General features: G+C 41.1%; 2 protein-coding genes and 1 non-coding gene across 3 annotated transcripts; 2 read left to right on the plus strand and 1 right to left on the minus strand.

Moving 5' to 3' along the window:
- Positions 1-25: 25 nt before the first annotated feature.
- On the minus strand, positions 26-3,556 carry wbp4 (WW domain binding protein 4). The gene is made up of 10 exons (XM_041966290.1): positions 3,457-3,556; positions 3,208-3,280; positions 3,060-3,122; positions 2,500-2,626; positions 2,179-2,397; positions 1,964-2,028; positions 1,802-1,877; positions 1,445-1,659; positions 1,108-1,334; positions 26-976 (listed from the first exon to the last, which is right to left on the minus strand). Coding segments are annotated over exons 1-10 (1,269 nt in total). The 5' UTR covers positions 3,459-3,556; the 3' UTR covers positions 26-774.
- Positions 3,557-3,980: 424 nt separating this feature from the next.
- On the plus strand, positions 3,981-4,052 carry trnae-uuc. Its single transcript has one exon. It is a non-coding gene; the product is annotated as a tRNA-Glu (tRNA).
- A 440-nt stretch (positions 4,053-4,492) lies between these two features.
- LOC121627233 (glycerol kinase-like) lies at positions 4,493-16,224 on the plus strand. The gene is made up of 20 exons (XM_041966019.1): positions 4,493-4,649; positions 5,928-6,001; positions 6,100-6,206; positions 6,323-6,400; positions 6,483-6,562; positions 6,691-6,828; positions 6,945-7,054; positions 7,422-7,488; positions 9,338-9,373; positions 9,463-9,530; positions 9,641-9,683; positions 9,778-9,858; positions 10,472-10,550; positions 10,757-10,853; positions 10,941-11,025; positions 11,132-11,252; positions 12,514-12,657; positions 12,752-12,838; positions 13,802-13,888; positions 14,232-16,224. The coding sequence occupies exons 1-20, from the start codon at positions 4,557-4,559 to the stop codon at positions 14,240-14,242; spliced, it is 1,686 nt and encodes a 561-aa protein (XP_041821953.1). The 5' UTR covers positions 4,493-4,556; the 3' UTR covers positions 14,243-16,224.
- Positions 16,225-16,264: the final 40 nt, after the last annotated feature.

A 16,264-nucleotide genomic window follows, 5' to 3' on the forward strand; every position in this document is an offset into this window, starting at 1 on the left:
GCCAGCTGACCAGAAAATCCACTTTTTTTTTTTTTTTAGTTTATTATAAAAAAGTGTTTTGGTCACCACGGCTGGTGACTCTTTTAGCGACATTAATCACTTTCACTCTTTATTCAGTTCAATTTCAAAATAATTTTGCAGACAGCACTGTTTAGCATCCAGACAGTCATGAAATATTGACATCCCATTTTACATTCTTTAATCTATTCCGCTGTATGAAAGTATAACATTTTAACTGACAGATATGGCAATGGTATTTCCATCAGGACAACTTTGTAGTTTTTCATAAATTACACTGGTAAAAAATACAGACAAAACAGAAAATACAAAAAGTTATTTCAATTGCTCTGTATAGGTACATCTGTGAAATAGATCCTATCATCACACTGAGATACTGATGTTTATGCATGAAATAAGACTAGAAAATTGTTGCATGCCTTCATGATGACACACCTCAGTACAAAGAAAAGAACATGAATTGAGTCCAGTGGCAGACATTTTCAAAGTTGGGGAATTTTTTTTTTTTTCTTTTTAAGAAACAGAACTGGAGATGTTTTACTCTGTCTTGTTTCTCAGGCCAATTTATCCCAAAACTCATAATAAAAAAACGATAATTTCATGCATCTCTGATTAAAAAAAAAAAAAAAAAAACTCCTTATACATTTAATACACTTCAAAGATCAAAACAGTGCATCAAAAAGTTCCAAGAAAGAGTTGTATTGTGTGAAAGTCTTATTCTGCTGCATTCTGGCGTGATGTTATTCTGTGTTTGGGTCAGTCGTCGTTGTCTCGCTGTCGGAGGCTCCTGGATTTGCCATTCTGTGTCTTGTTTTTCTTAAATGAAGTAGGTCCGCCTTCCTCTCCCAGTGATGTGATGATGCGTTCCTTGAACTTCGGTTTCGGCTCCGGCGGTAGGTCAGCTGGAGCGCTGGCCGTGCTCGACTCCACCTGGGGCAACTGTAAGTCCACGCTGGCGCTGGAGAGGAAAGAAAAGGGAGCAGTTAGAGCCTTTTTTGACACACGTACCTTGTCTTTATCAGGGTCTGCATGCTGCATATCAATCCATGGTCTATCAGTATCCTAATTCACCATTCAAACAGTACTTACTATGGATCCTCCTCTTCCTGGATCTGTTCCCAGACCCCATACGGATTCACAGTTTTCGGTCGTTTGGCTTGTGTCTTCCCTTGTGTCACCTCTTCCTTCTTCTCCTCAGCTTCAGCTGTTGTGCTTTGGACTTCTTCCTCTTTTTTCGTCTCCTCGTCGTCCTCTTTAGGCGCATCTTCACTTACTTTATCTTGTCCTTCCTTTTCTGATGGCTCAGCTTTCCTTTTCTGAAAAAAAGAGGAGAACTGAGACCTGGAATTCTTTTCCACTGAATCTTGACAAGCAGATGTTAAAATTGTACTTCATTCATTGTGATTCACTGCAAGACATTTCTTACCCTGAAGCTGATCTTTGGGACCTTCGGCTGCTGGCTGACTTCTTCAGGGACTTCAACCTCCTGAGATGGCGGGGCCCCGTCGGAGCTCTCCTCTCCACCTGAGAGGGGCTCCGGCTGAGGGGTTGAAGGCTCCTCCTGACGCTCTCCCTCTGCGTTGGATCCAGATCCAGGTGCCTCATTGGAAGGAAAGTCTGCTGGCTTCTCCCAGCTGGACTCTGAAAGGTGAGGAAGGTAAAGCATGTCATTCTCAGACATCCTGTCTCCATAAACTCAGAAATGGAATCCAGAAATAAATGCATTCAGCAGTAATTAAATAAAGTTTTATCAAAGTTTTAAATGCGTCAAAATTACACCAACCTCCAGTTTCTGAGTTGTAGTAATATGTATAACCCTCAGGACTGACAGCTTCCATCCAAGGACAGGCTGAAGAGCTCTAAAGACAAACACAATATTTATGTTGACGTGCTCATTTGAAGTAATATTAATGTACAAAAAATGAACAGACACCAAGATATGAACCTCAGTTTGTCCAGGCTGTGTGGAACTTCCTCCCTGGAAACCCTCTGGTTTGTCCCACTGAGATTCTGTATTTACAATACAAAGACAAAATAACATCACTACCACACTGGAAAGAGTCAATTTGACAAATTAGTATAAAAAATGGGAATATGTTGGTGGGTGTACAAGAAAGTTTCAACTGTCATGTGACAGAAGCATTTTCCGGTTATCCTCACCTCCAGTTACTGTGTTGTAATAGTATGTGTTGCCATCATCTGTCTGTCCTTCAACCCAAACCTGCACCTCTGTTTGGTCTCTGGACTTCTTGCTTGCTTTCTCTTTCTTGTCCTGTTTTTTGGCCTTGGGTTTCATTTGAGGCTTCACTTGAGGCTTCACCTGAGGTTTCACTTGAGGTTGTGACTGTGTTGCTGTTGTTTGGCTTGGTGAACCTGACCCTAACACACAAACGCATGATTTAAAATGTCATCAAAGAGCAAATGCTCCTTCTGAGCAGGCCACATGTTGCACATTATTTTAATAAAATGTCAAACAATTACCTGTTGATTCCCTTTCCATCCTCTTCAGATCTTCCTGATATGCCTTCAGCGCAGCCTCCTCCATTGCCGCAAACTCTTTGGACATACGTTCCTCCTGCTTTGCCTTGTCAAGGCTCTTCTTTTTAATCTGCAGAGAGAAAGATAGCATGAGATGAGTGGCAGTGTTGAGCAGCCAATGAGAAGAGAGCTTTTAAGTCAGAGTGTTATGGCTGGACCTTATCTCTCCTTCCAGTCCTGAGAGGGGTGCCAAGACTGGCAAGCATTTCTTAGATGTTAGTGTTCATGCCTGCATGTCACTGAGAATCTTCATTAAAGACTAGAGATTATGTATAATTTCTTATATCCATGTAAATCTGTGTGCATCAGTGTTTGTGAATCAGCAAGCAGACTGACAGCAAACATGCAGAATATGAAATTTAACTCTCATGCCTGACATGGAATGGTAGTCTATTTCTGGATATCACATCATTTACTCAATTAGAAGTTGGTGGCATTTCACTCCTGATAGTTGGAGTGATTCAATCCTTGTAAACAGAGAAAGAAAAAATTAATGTTGATACCTCCGAGATTTTTGCAGCCACGTTTTCTTTGTGGTTTTTCCCTCTTTCATGGAACTCGATGCTCTGCAGAGCAAAACAAACAGTAGCATAAATGTGTGGAAGCTGTCCTCAGCATCATAAACTGCAGGCAATATTTTGGCCAACTCACAGGCTTATTGTCCGCAATCCAGCACTTGCAGTACTGACAGAATTTCCTTGGTTGTGACTTCCAGTAGTCAGCCCTGAAAATGCCAAAAAATATCGTTAGCTAATAAAACTTGGCCGAAATAGATTACCTTTAGCAGGCACAGCTAACAAGGCTAACTGGCTGAATTTCTGGCCATGGTTGATTATTTAACTGAATGTGCTTCAAATGTTAACGTACACAACAAGTGTCTGAGTGGATCTCATTACTTACATCTTATGTCTTGGTGGTTAAATACGACCCAGAGTTTAAAACGAACCAGAAAAAGAGGGGACCGCTTCCCACATTTCAAGAATGACAACACTGTCTACAAGTGATGACGTCATCGCCAGTCGCCGAAGAGACAAACCTTCTAGCGGGTAAAAAATGTTTAAAAAACAGTAAACATATCAAAATACATAGATATATATATAAAACAAAATATATATTCATTCTGATGTCGAGCTATGGGATCGTCAAGTAAAGAAAAAAAGCTCCCCCCGTTTGTTTAGCTATTTAATTGCCCCCTAGTGGACGAATACCGAAACGACCGACAACTAGATGTTGACAGTGGCTAACAAAATCCTTCATGCACTCACAACTACACTGCAAAATCCTTATACGTTAAAATTCGGGACCTGTCCTTACCATTTCAGATTTACAAGCAGAAGATTGCGTGCTTTTAAAATCTGCTGACAATACCGAATTTGATATCAAAGTATGTTCATAATTTATAAATTCGTCTTGGGTATTTAAAGTCCCATATGGTCTAGCGGTTAGGATTCCTGGTTTTCACCCAGGCGGCCCGGGTTCGACTCCCGGTATGGGAACAAGAATTTTTGTCGTTCCCCTATGTAAATTGAGATTATAGAAATATGGCAAACATTCAGTCGCAGGCTTCCGAGTGTGTGTGTGTGTGTGTGTGTGTGTGTATATATATATATATATATATATATATATATATAAAAGAAAAACAAACCCCACGTGCCAGTGGCCATTTAAAAATATCAGTTATTAAAAATGTATTTGAACGTGACGGATAAAAGACAAACGAAGACTGGGGATAGAAGATGGTAAACTACTAAACTCAGAAGGAAAGCAATGAATTATTGCCATCTTACTTTAAAGGCTTGTGACAAAACTATAATATGTCATTTATTTTTTCGCACTGCCACAGCTCGACTGATTGCATCATCACGGAGGGCCAGGACGAGCGCAACGTTTGAATTCCGCGACCGACCCACCGCCCCCGTCTTTGGTTGAGCCTGAGCCGCTTTGCAGCTGGTGGTAATCGGTTTCCGACTCAGTTCGGTGCTAAAGCTCCGGGGCTGCCCATGAACGGCGCTATGGCCGCGTCCTCACACCGGATAATGCTGGGGCCGCTGGTTGCTGCCATAGACCAGGGCACGAGCTCCACTCGGTTTTTGGTAAGACAAACGGGACTCCTCTCCGTGCTAGCTAGCTGTGTCACGGCTGGCTCATTAACGTGTTAAAGCTGGCGGTGTCCTTGGCTGAATTTTTAAGCTTGTGCTTTTATTGTTGAGCATTTGGCATTGAAACCACAGTGACGGTTTGTAACCGCTGTTTGTTCCGTTTAAACGCCACTAAACAAGCTGTATTGTTGGTTCACAAATGCGAAAATAACAGTAACAGCTACCGATGATGCTACCTTTCAGTGCTCGGTACACCGTAAGCTCACCTGAGGGTGAGTGTGCCTTTTAAAACTGCTACACTGCAAGAATAAGGCATCAATCAATTAAAAAATGGCAGTCATTCCCAAAATAAAAAAAACCCCAACATAACAAACAAGCATAAATGTCATGTCTAATATGCATATTTGTTTCAGTCTTTAATAAGATGAAATTAATATGAACGAAATTATTACTAATGAAATAAACTGAATATGGACTGTTGGTCAGACCAAACAACAGCATATATGTCTATATTGCATATGTATTTCTAATCATATAGATGCATCATAATCAAGCCAGACCAGGTCAATTGATTATGACAACAGGAAGATTTGAAGTTATTCACTTGCTATCCCTGAAACTTGCTTTGTACAAATATAGTAAAGGGATCTTTCTTATGATCTCATCCAGATATTCATTCATTTTTAAAATGTCATATTAGTGATGACATTTTTTCTTATGACATTGACATTGCAAAAGGCTCACCCAGTCCACTTTTTTGTCTGGTGCAGCAGAAAGAACCAATGTTTTAATTTATATTGTGGGTGTGGCTGACTGGCAGAGTTTTTTCCTGATGTGAATTTGGTGAATGCCACATGACACGTGCAGAGGTATTTTTAGCTGTGATAATTGTGCTGTGAAAAAGTGATACTGGCTGTACAAAGTTACAACCCTGGTGTTGTGTGTCAAATGTGTGACAGCAGTCATAACCTAACGTGAAAATCGACTGGCCTTCGTTCAGTTTGTATTTAAAGGTCATCCAGAGTCTATGAAAGCAGGTTTGGGATTCAAAGGATGCCAGTTTGGACCCCACTACTGTGGAGAAAATCTTAATAACAAAAGGGAATTGGGAATCCCTTCCAACATCCGTGTGAATGACCAAAAAGGAGGCCTTGAGCAGGGTTGGAGTGACCACATGCTCCGTCAGCTTTCCCTGGATGAATGAAGACTAAAGTGACGTGTTGCCTGGCTGAAGCGACATTCTTTCTCTTGTGCTCTTTTCTCTCTTTGTAGGTGTTTAATTCAAAAACAGCAGAGCTCCTCAGCCATCATCAGGTGGAGATCAAACAGAGCTTCCCCAAAGAAGGGTAAGGGAAAAGATCCGACACAACTCCTGAAAGCTGCACAGTTTAGAAATGAGTAGATCTGATTTGTTGTGGGGTTTTTTTTCTGTCCTAATTTCCAGATGGGTAGAGGAGGACCCGAAAGAAATTCTGCAGTCTGTGTACGAGTGCATGGAGCGGACATGTGAAAAACTCACTCAGCTCAACATAGACATCTCTAACATTAAAGGTATGCACGCATGCGGCTAACATGTCTTGAAGCAGTACTTGACCATCAATTCCCTGTATATGAAAGAAGTGTTTTATGATGGAAAACTCTGGAAATCCTTGTTTGACTTTGTGCAGCTATTGGAGTGACAAACCAAAGAGAGACCACGCTTGTTTGGGACAAAGAGACGGGGGAGCCCCTCTACAATGCAATCGGTAGGGTTTTGAATGTCTGTGCTGCCACTTTGTTGTGTTTCCTTTGTTGTTGCTATGAACTAACGACAGTGTTTTTGTTCAGTTTGGCTGGACCTGCGGACTCAATCAACAGTCGAACGTCTAATTAACAAAACTCCAGGGAGGAATAAGAACCATTTGAAGGTGAGCTCCTCTCTATTTCCTGTTTATTTCTATTTATATAATGTTATATATTTTTTATTGGTTTACAAACCTGAAACATTGCAAGCAGCAGCACTAGTAGAGGTGTTTATGTTGCTGTCATCCTGCAGCATAAAACAGGGCTCCCAATCAGCACTTACTTCAGCGCAGTGAAACTTCGCTGGCTGATGGACAACGTGGACGAGGTCCATGAAGCCGTCGTGTCTCACCGAGCCATGTTCGGCACGGTGGACTCCTGGCTCATTTGGGTAAGAGAAGACTTCCTGCCTTGATAGTTGTACAGATGAAGTTTTCTCTGTAGAGGTAATGACTATTTTGGAGCTGACTGACTTTTGGTTCTATATTTCTGGTGACTGTCCGACAGTGTTTAACAGGGGGGAAGTCGGGTGGAGTCCACTGCACAGATGTGACAAACGCCAGCAGAACCATGCTGTTCAACATTCACACGATGGACTGGGACCCAGAACTTTGCAAGTATGACAGCTGCCTGTCACTGGTTTTTAATTCCATCATGCTGCCCTTTATTTTTAAGATACCACTAGCAGAGATGACCATTTTATTTTGAAATTCACCGCCATTGTCATTTATACATTTTACTTGTTTGGGAAGCGGGGAAAAAAACAACATGATCCAGTGATAACTGCAATACTTGTAAATCAACAACACTAAAATTGTGCTTGTTTTGAGTGCATTTCCTCATTTGTCCTGATTTACATTTGGTAAAGCCACAGAGTAGTTTCAGAATATCTTTTTATTGCAACAAAATACTGTAAAGTTCACAAATAGATAATGGAAAGCAGAATTGGCTTAATTATTCATGTCCTCTTTTGATTTCCATCAGATATTTCGGTATTCCCATGGAGATCTTGCCCAGAGTGAGGAGTTCTTCAGAAATCTATGGCCTCATGGTAAGCGTGGCTAAATCTGTTTCTATCTTGAAAGTCTAGTCTACTTCAAATGTCATGTTAAGTGTTTATATTAACTTTTTAATCCAAATGATCACCGCTGTGTATAGTGTGACTAGGCCACTAATAAGATAATAGAGGTTTGTTTTTTGTGCTTGTTCAGTTAGCGTGCTTTCAGACTGTTCAAAGTGCATGACTGTTGACTGAGAAATTCTTTTAGGCATTTTTTTGTGTGTGTGTGTGCCATTGTCTCTCTTCTCTCACTGGTAGAAAATATGTTCTAGTCGGGTAAGTAATACTTGCCATCACTATTTTCCTCACCATGCAAAGATGACCTGCCCTGCTTCTCCGTGGTCAAAGCGATTACTTGCCATCACACAGTGCATTTCCAAGATTCACATGAAGGCTAATGTTTCAGTAGCTGAAATGCTGCTGATTGTAGGAAGGTCGTGTGAACAGGTCAGATTTTGGTCTGTTTTCTACAGCATAAAGTGTGTGTCATTGTTGAAATTAGGCATTTAGCAGATTTGATCACTCACTATTGCATTGTTGCAGCTAACTCTTTACGACTGTGCATCTGTCACACTGATAGCAGAAAAGAATTTGAGCAAATTTGCTGAACAGATATAGACACCAATGTGAGAAGTTCAATATTTAGTGTTAGTATGACTCTGCAGGTTCCTTCAGCTGCATGGAGCGTCATAGCAACTTTAGCTTATTGTTTTGGTTGTCCATCCTGCGTTCTTGCTGTTTTAGCTCACTCTTGTAGCCTCGTTTCCAGATGGAGCAGGCAGCTGTTTTCAGGGAAAAAACAAATGTACACTACCTGCCACAGCACCAAAGAACAGACAGATGAAGTTAATGATCAGCTGGTAAAGCAGCTAAAGAACCAGATATTTCCTTCAGGAGATGGTGGAGACCAAAAACAGAGCTAAAAGGAAAGTGAATATTGGACTTGCATTTGTTGTGTGGCCAGAAAGTCCAGTTGAAAGCTATAGTTACTCTGCATGTTTTGTTTTGTTTTTTTGATTTTATGAAGAGTCAGTGTTGTGACCACAGCTTGTTTTGCTGCCCTGAAGTGGCCAATTGCAGGTTTAACCAAATAGAAAGCAGAGAGAGGTTACCAGCTTTACTTCAGTAGTTTTGGACTCAACAAACACACAATAATGAGGACACACACATAAGATCTGTTGGAAATGTACTGAATGGTCCCTGTCCCTCATTGCTTCTGTTGTGGCATGCTACTCGGCTGGTTGTCATTGACGCCCACAGCTTTCCTGACAGACCATCCACCATCCCATCACGTCTCCCAAATCTCTTCACTCTTTGGCACATTTTTATTTAACTTTGTCTCCTGTCTGCAAGCATCTAACCAAAATGATGTAGGAGTGAAGACATTTTAATTTTTAAAGGGTCACACTCGCCCTTGTTTTCCCTCACTGTTACAGTACGCTTAATTGTAAAGGACAGTGGTAGAATAAAAGTGGTAAATTTCAGTTATTTGGCTTCATGGAGTCAAATAATGTGTAATCCCTAGATTAATGTTGTTTTTCCCGTCAATGATTGTATTTGTAATTTCTGTTGAATTATTGCTTTTGATTGTTTATTTTAGCAATAAATATGCATAATTTCTTGTTTTGAAATAAATCTTTTTACACAATTTATGCATATTTTTCTTGATAAAAGTCAACTGACAAAATGATCAGATCTCCCTGTTGGATATCCCATAGTTGCAGACATGTCCAAGATGCTGTTCCAAACAAAAACACAACAAATTGCAGAAGAAACAAAACATTTCACCATTAAAATACACACGTAGCATATTAAACCAGATAATTTTCTCTGTTAACAGAAATCTGGAGCTCTTTCAGGTATTCCCATTTCAGGGGTAAGTTTTCCTCTGTTTTTATTTTCCAGCATCGTCTCCATGTAATCGGTATGCTTTGACGTTTGCTGATAGATGTTTGTTAAAAACAGTGTCTCGGGGATCAGTCAGCAGCCCTTGTTGGACAGATGTGTTTTCAGGATGGGCAGGCTAAAAACACGTACGTGGCTTTGTGTGTGTTTAATTATCGTTGTGGCTTTTTTGTTGTGCTCCTCTTCAAATGTATCAGTTAGAAACCTCGCTAAAAGTTTGATTTATTATGTGTTTCAGGTATGGAACTGGCTGCTTTCTGCTGCGAAACACTGGACCAAAGGTACAATTCTGAAGATTTTTAATTTCATATAACTGGTGACATCCTTGCACACATAGGTTACAGTGGCATCTTTCTTGTTTCTGTTGTTTTGCAGCCTGTAATGTCTGATCACGGTCTTCTGACCACTGTCGCGTACAAACTCGGTCGAGACAAACCTGCCTTTTATGCACTAGAGGTATAGTATGTTGATTGATAGCTTGGGTGAGTGGGGTTGAATGAGGACTTCTTCATAGTCATAGCCTTTTCCAAAGGGAAACTGAACCTGTTATGTCCATCTATGCTTTCCTCAAAGCCACCAGACCCCCTTGACAAAAACAGTAATTTTACATTGCAGAACACAGGAGTTGCTGGTCTACCACTGCCTTAATTGGTTACATTGTTTGTGTTATTGTGTGACTTTGGTGTTTTGAAGGTTAGCTTGGATTCACTGAAGTCACACATTAACCCAAACAAAGTAAATGATCAAGGCAGAGGTGAACTAGAAGCCCCCCTGTCCTGCAAGGTAAAACTGCTTTATTTTTCAGGGGAGTCTGGTGTGTAGACGGATACAACTGCTTCAGTTTCCCATCAGAAGGGGCTGTTTTCTTCCAAAAGAACTACACCTGTCATTCCTGTACTGTATAATAATAATAATAATAATATTCACATCAAAGCATCATGTGAACACTTCTCCCTATGCAGTCTGTGAATGTAAAGCTTTAGCTGCACCATTGTCCTCTTGTCAACCTCCCAGCAGAGAGATTCTGTCAGTTCACAGGTGGTTTGTTTTTTCTGCCACTTGTTGCCAGGGCTCTGTGGCCATTGCAGGAGCTGTGGTTCGTTGGCTGCAGGACAATCTCGGGATCATCGGATCATCTGAGGAGCTCGGTATGTTTGAAGACAATCAGGGTGACAAGTGGCATCTTCAGCATTTTGGTGTCCTTTGGATTATCTGTAAAGGGACATAGCAAATAATGAAGACCAGTTAAAGAAACTGCTGTCTGGATCTTTATATTTAGAGAAATACAGCTTGTGATTTCTTGTCTTTGTCTTGCCTTAATTTGAATCCCTCATTTGTTTCTCTCCCTCGGCAGAGAAGTTGGCTGCATCAGTCGGTACATCCTACGGATGTTATTTTGTTCCTGCATTTTCGGGTCTTTATGCACCTTACTGGGAGCCCAGTGCGAGAGGGTAAGACCAAGAGCTTCTCTGTGGTGTTGTTAAGGCCCTAAAGTCATTCACACAGTCTGCTGAAATAAGTCTTTCTCTGTGTCACAGGATCATTTGTGGGTTAACTCAGTTTACTAATAAGAGTCATCTCGCATTTGCTGCACTGGAAGCTGTCTGTTTCCAGACACGAGAGGTAAGCTCCTTCTCTACTTTCTCAAAAAGAGAAAAGTATTTGGGTCTGACACATGCTGCACGAGCGGGTATTTGTGTAATAATACGGACTTATGTATGGATGACAGATATTGGACGCCATGAATCAGGACAGCGGCATCCCGCTAACTCAGCTCCAGGTGGATGGAGGAATGACGTCCAACAGGTTGCTGATGCAGCTGCAGGCGGACATTCTCTGCATCCCTGTCGGTAAGGGTTCCTTTCATTTGTTATCATATGTTTCAGGTATTTTGTGACGTTGGGGTCGAAAGGGATCGGTGTTGACAGTCACAACAACGTCAGTCAGTTCTTCAGTCACCAGCACTATCAAAGACACTGGATTTACAGGTGGACACGTTTTCTTCTTTGCACATGACAAAATGTTTTTACTGCACAGTAGAAGTATAATATATACCAAAGAGTGTCATAAAACATTCGATATTTCACCATCATTGCAGCCCTTTTGTAGCCAACTGATGTTTGCATCAAACTGTCATGCTGCTACACTGGAAGCTTTACTACCCTCTGCTGGCGTCCTGTGGAAGAAGAGCAGATGAAGGAGATGAGATTGAACTTTATTCAGAGGGAAATAGCTTTGCAGTGGTTGCATTACTACCGAAGACGTGCTTGCTAGTTCTGTTTTCTTGATGCCGAAATCACGGGTTAAGCATTGTGTTATCTCAAGAAAATGAGCTTTGATAATGAGATACTCAGCCCTAAATCAGGAGGAAAAAAAATACTCTTTCCTCTTATTACTTAGAATAATTTTTATCAGAGATCAGGAGTGCTGTGCAAGCATGCATAGACTAAACCCTGTAGCAATAACTTGAAGTGGAAAATGTCTGATCAGGGATCTCATGACATCCTGCTAAATTAGGGAGCTACACCATGAATTTGTTGATGAAAGTCTGGGGTTACAGTCAACAGGTGTTGAAGAAATTCTTCCTGTAGATTTGAGAGTGCTAATTCTCTGAAGAATTACAAACACGGTGTGATGAATCAGATCTCTTTACTTCATGCAGCATGGAGAGAAGACTAGTCCACATCGTTCTCTGCCAGACTTTCAGAGCATTCACCTTATATAGTGATAGATCAAAGAAGGCAAGTTGCTAGACTCATAAAATGCAAATGACAAGAGTGACCAGTTCCTGGAAGACTTTGTTCAGTGTTGATCAAATCAAATCTACTGTTTGTTGTAAATGTTATCTGTCAGTTGGCCTTTAGTGACCCTCCTCTCTCAATTTTAACAGCTCTGGTACAAAGAGTCATAAAAAGAGTCTTACAAAGAATAAATCCCTCACACAGGTGTCTGTAGGCTGTGTGGAGATGCAGTTGGGGGTCACTTTGTACAGTGGATGACAAAGCTAAATATGTCCAGATAGTCTCTAAAACCTGCTGGCACAAACACATAAAACATGCATGTATACAAGCAGAGTAACATGTCTTCCTGTACTTATGTTGCTCCTCTCAGTGAAGCCATCAATGCCTGAGACGACAGCTCTGGGAGCCGCGATGGCAGCAGGAGCAGCAGAGGGGGTGAGCGTGTGGAGTTTGAGCCCAGAGGACCTGAGCGAAGTCACCTCAGAGAAGTTCGAGCCTCAGATCAACCCTGAAGGTACAGCGAGGACCCATGTGTCTCCACGTGTTCTGTGCGTGTTCAGGAGCCGCTGCTTCAAAAGTAAAAATGTTTCCGTGTGCGTGCTTTGCAGAGAGTGAGTATCGGTATGCTCGATGGAAGAAGGCGGTGCAGAAATCCATGAACTGGGAGACCACAGAGCCTGTTGGTAATGGGAACGGTAAGCAGCACCAAATTTAGATTCATATGTTATTCCCACGCTCTACTATCTGGTCTATTTGTGTAAAGGCACCCGTTTTTGAACGACAAAAACTTGAATGCTTGCTGCCAGCGTGGGCCCAAATATGAAAGGATGCTCTCACACATTTCAAAGTCTATCTTAAAACAATACCTGCATGCTCGCTTGTGCCCTGAAATGATTATTGGTTGGTCTAAATCTGACTGTCTTTAAGCAATTTTTGACAGGTGCTAAAATCACAGTGTTTTTCTGTACTAAAATACATTCCAAAGCTAATGTGAAGCTTCTGTATTCTAATGCAGTAAAATCAAGTGTTTATTGTCCAAAGTCACAGTCTTATGAGTGCCACATTCCCTCTGTGTCAAGTCAAGTTCATTCATACTGCCTGATATAAAGAGCTTTACAATCCGTGCAACATACCATCTATCCTTAGATCCTCGATTCAGATAAGACTTAAGGGTCTTCTTCCATTTTTGTCTCTGTGTCCATCCTTTGATCCATTATGCTGCAGTTAATAGCCGGCTGGACAACAACAACAACAACAACAACAACAACATGCCTGAGGCTTAATCTGCAACTAAAGGACACTGTCAAAACTTAAATCTACAAAACTCAAAAAAATTAAAAATAAAAAATAGATGACATGCAAGCTTTCCCCTTTTTAGTTGCTCCCATTGTAGTAGAAAAGAATAAAACAGAAGCAGGAAATGAGAAATATGTAAAAACATTTACAGTATACTTTAATATAAATCAACCATAAAAAATAAATAATATGAAATATGGAAATGTAAATACATAAACAAACATGAAATATTGATTTCTCCACATTGATAAAGGCAGACTGAAGCTTGTGAAAACATCTTGATGTTGCCGTCTCCCACTTTGACTTTGTTGTCTCCTGTCTCTCTCCTCCGTGTTCCCCTTATTTGTTTGGATGAACAAAAGGTGAAACGAGTATCTTCAGCAGCGCCCCGCTGGGCTTCTACATCATGGGCAGCATGTTGATGTTGATTGGTGCAAAATACCTTGCAGGTCAGTGTCTTCTTCTGTCTGTGCATGAAACATACTAATCTTTCGTCATATAGTTGCATTTTTTTTGTGCACAACAATTCAAGTGTTTTTACTTCAGCTGCATGTGGCTGTTGTGGTTTCTGTGAGGAAATAGCAAAGCAAATGCATTTAAGGTCATTCTAATTATTATGATTATTATTTTAACATTTGCCTGCTTTCTGAACAGGAAATTCCTGATATGAATTGATAATGAATCTGAACGACATCCTGCGTGTTCGAGAGTCACATGAGTCAGCTTGATGTTAGGCGTGCCATGTTTGATCAGCGCCAGTGACGGTGACCTTTCTTTGTCTGTCGACATCAGGCCACGACTAGACTCCGACTCCTGGAGGCGTGAAAGCTGAGAGGACGGTGAAAACAAACGCTCTTCGTGCTGGACCCCCACTCGTCCTCTGGTTGCACTCATTTCCAAAAGGAAACTCGTGAGAACGACGCTCCTGCTGAGTCATTCTGGAAAACTGGGACAAGTTTGAACTGACTAATGGGAATTGTCCGTTATTCTTTTGTTTTTATTTTAATGGATTTTTCTCTGCAGCACCAAGAACACGTTGATACAGTAGATTCATTTTAGCAGGAATGTGCATGCACTGTCTTTTTTTTTTTTTTTACTGTGTTGACATGCGACGAATATGTGAGCTTATTCATGTAGAAACTCTTCCCACGGTACTTCACGTTGTTGTAATCTTTCCACGGCTGTGTTACGTGAAGCTCACAGTCAAATTTGCATCACGTGTTGTTTGTACGTCACTGTTGCCCTCGAACGGTCGTCTCACACCGCCGTGAGGTGTTGCTGTTTGAGACCCTCCACTATGAGCTACAGAGGAATTATTAGAGCACTTTATATATATTTTTTGTTCTGTGGGAGCTGTGCACTAACAGGGTCTATGCACTCAGTGGCCACTTTATTAGGTACACCTGCACTGTATGATAAAATTCAACTTTTCTGACTTAAAGGCAACTTGACTGCATTAGATTCAGAGGGGTTTCTTCTATTCTGCCCCCTTTATGTACAGAAATGAAAAGGGACAAAAAGTAGAAACACCTCTCAACATACTGTACATCACTAACTTTAACTGTGTCAACAAAACCTGAACCATATAAGCTCTAGAGTTCATGGCAGAGCTGTTGTATTGGGCTGCAGTAGATTGCACAGGTGGCCACTGAGTGTGTGGTATATTTTCTAACAGTAGGGATCAAGGTTACAGTGAATGAACTGACCGGGTTGCTTATGGGTGAACGTGGACACACTTTTGTCAGCAGCGTAATGGGCACACATGCGGTGAAGGGTCATGATGAATTCTTCCGTTCACACAGAATATGTGGAGACATGGGAATAAGCCACGAATCAATGCTATGGCTTAAACATTCTCTGCTTTGTCACATGTTGATGTGACCACTTTTCAATTCTTGTCACAGTCAGTGGAAACTAGATATTTCTGTCATTCTAGCTCCCAAGTTAAGTTAAATTGCCCCCCTGCGGCACACAAAACCTTGCTAAAAATCTGCAAAAACCTTGTGTTGAGCCATCAAATGCAACCATTTTATATGCATCCTTAAATCTAGCTCTCAGTGAGGAAGCTTTATCGCTCTGAAATGTTGGAGTGCAGTCTGATTAAATTATTTAAATTAATACTTAATTCAAAGGGAGCTTTCTATAACCATGGGAACACATATGGTTAACTATAGAGCATTATAGAGAAGGTGTGAGGAGTTGAGGGCGTAGAAGGAATGTCAGTATTTATTCTGTTACCCAACATTTGTTATATGTGTGTGTTTGCATTTAGAAGGAGGCAGGAAATGGTTTCGTGTCTGCCCTGTGTGGACATGCAGTTATTTGTTAAACTGATGGTGTGAAATGACTGCATTCAAAGGCTCAAAGTGCCCTGATGGGATCCAAACAGCTGTGAATTAGGAATGGATTGAATATAAGGTCAGTGTGAGTGTGCAGGCTTTAACTTTCACTCTGAATCCAGTCAAATTAGAGAAACAGATCAATCATGAAATCATCTGTACGACCTTTAACTGTGAAACCGCTTTAATGATGAATTGTTTTGTCTCCACCCTCTTGCTGCTCACTCTGCACGTTCTTCCCTTCTACTCATTCACAGTGGAATTAATATCAGACATGTACAATCCTGTTCAAGTCCTTCGCACGTGAAAAGGGATGTTTAACCCTAAATGTGGTGTTCCAGATGTCTGAGTTGCTGCACTGCTCAGGTGGGAATGTGATGGCTTTGAAACGATTGGACGAGCATGTGTTATGTCCCGAGACAGATTTCATGAGAATAAATGTCAGCAGAAATCAACCAACTTAGTTCTGACTTGTTCTGTTTGTAG

The sequence above is a fragment of the Chelmon rostratus genome, chromosome 24, assembly GCF_017976325.1.
Source record: "Chelmon rostratus isolate fCheRos1 chromosome 24, fCheRos1.pri, whole genome shotgun sequence".
NCBI lineage: Eukaryota > Metazoa > Chordata > Actinopteri > Chaetodontiformes > Chaetodontidae > Chelmon > Chelmon rostratus.

Excerpts from the sequence above, each read along its gene's own strand:
- wbp4 (XM_041966290.1), bottom strand. Across the intron at positions 2,627-3,059 it reads TGGCTGCAAAAATCTCGGAG|ATTAAAAAGAAGAGCCTTGA; the intron begins GTATCAACATTA and ends TTCTCTCTGCAG. Across the intron at positions 977-1,107 it reads CAGGAAGAGGAGGATCCATA|CGCCAGCGTGGACTTACAGT; the intron begins GTAAGTACTGTT and ends TTTCCTCTCCAG.
- LOC121627233 (XM_041966019.1), top strand. The coding sequence starts at position 4,557 with ATGAACGGCGCTATGGCCGCGTCCTCACACCGGATAATGCTGGGGCCG. Across the intron at positions 7,055-7,421 it reads TGGGACCCAGAACTTTGCAA|ATATTTCGGTATTCCCATGG; the intron begins GTATGACAGCTG and ends GATTTCCATCAG. Across the intron at positions 12,839-13,801 it reads GCCTGTTGGTAATGGGAACG|GTGAAACGAGTATCTTCAGC; the intron begins GTAAGCAGCACC and ends GATGAACAAAAG.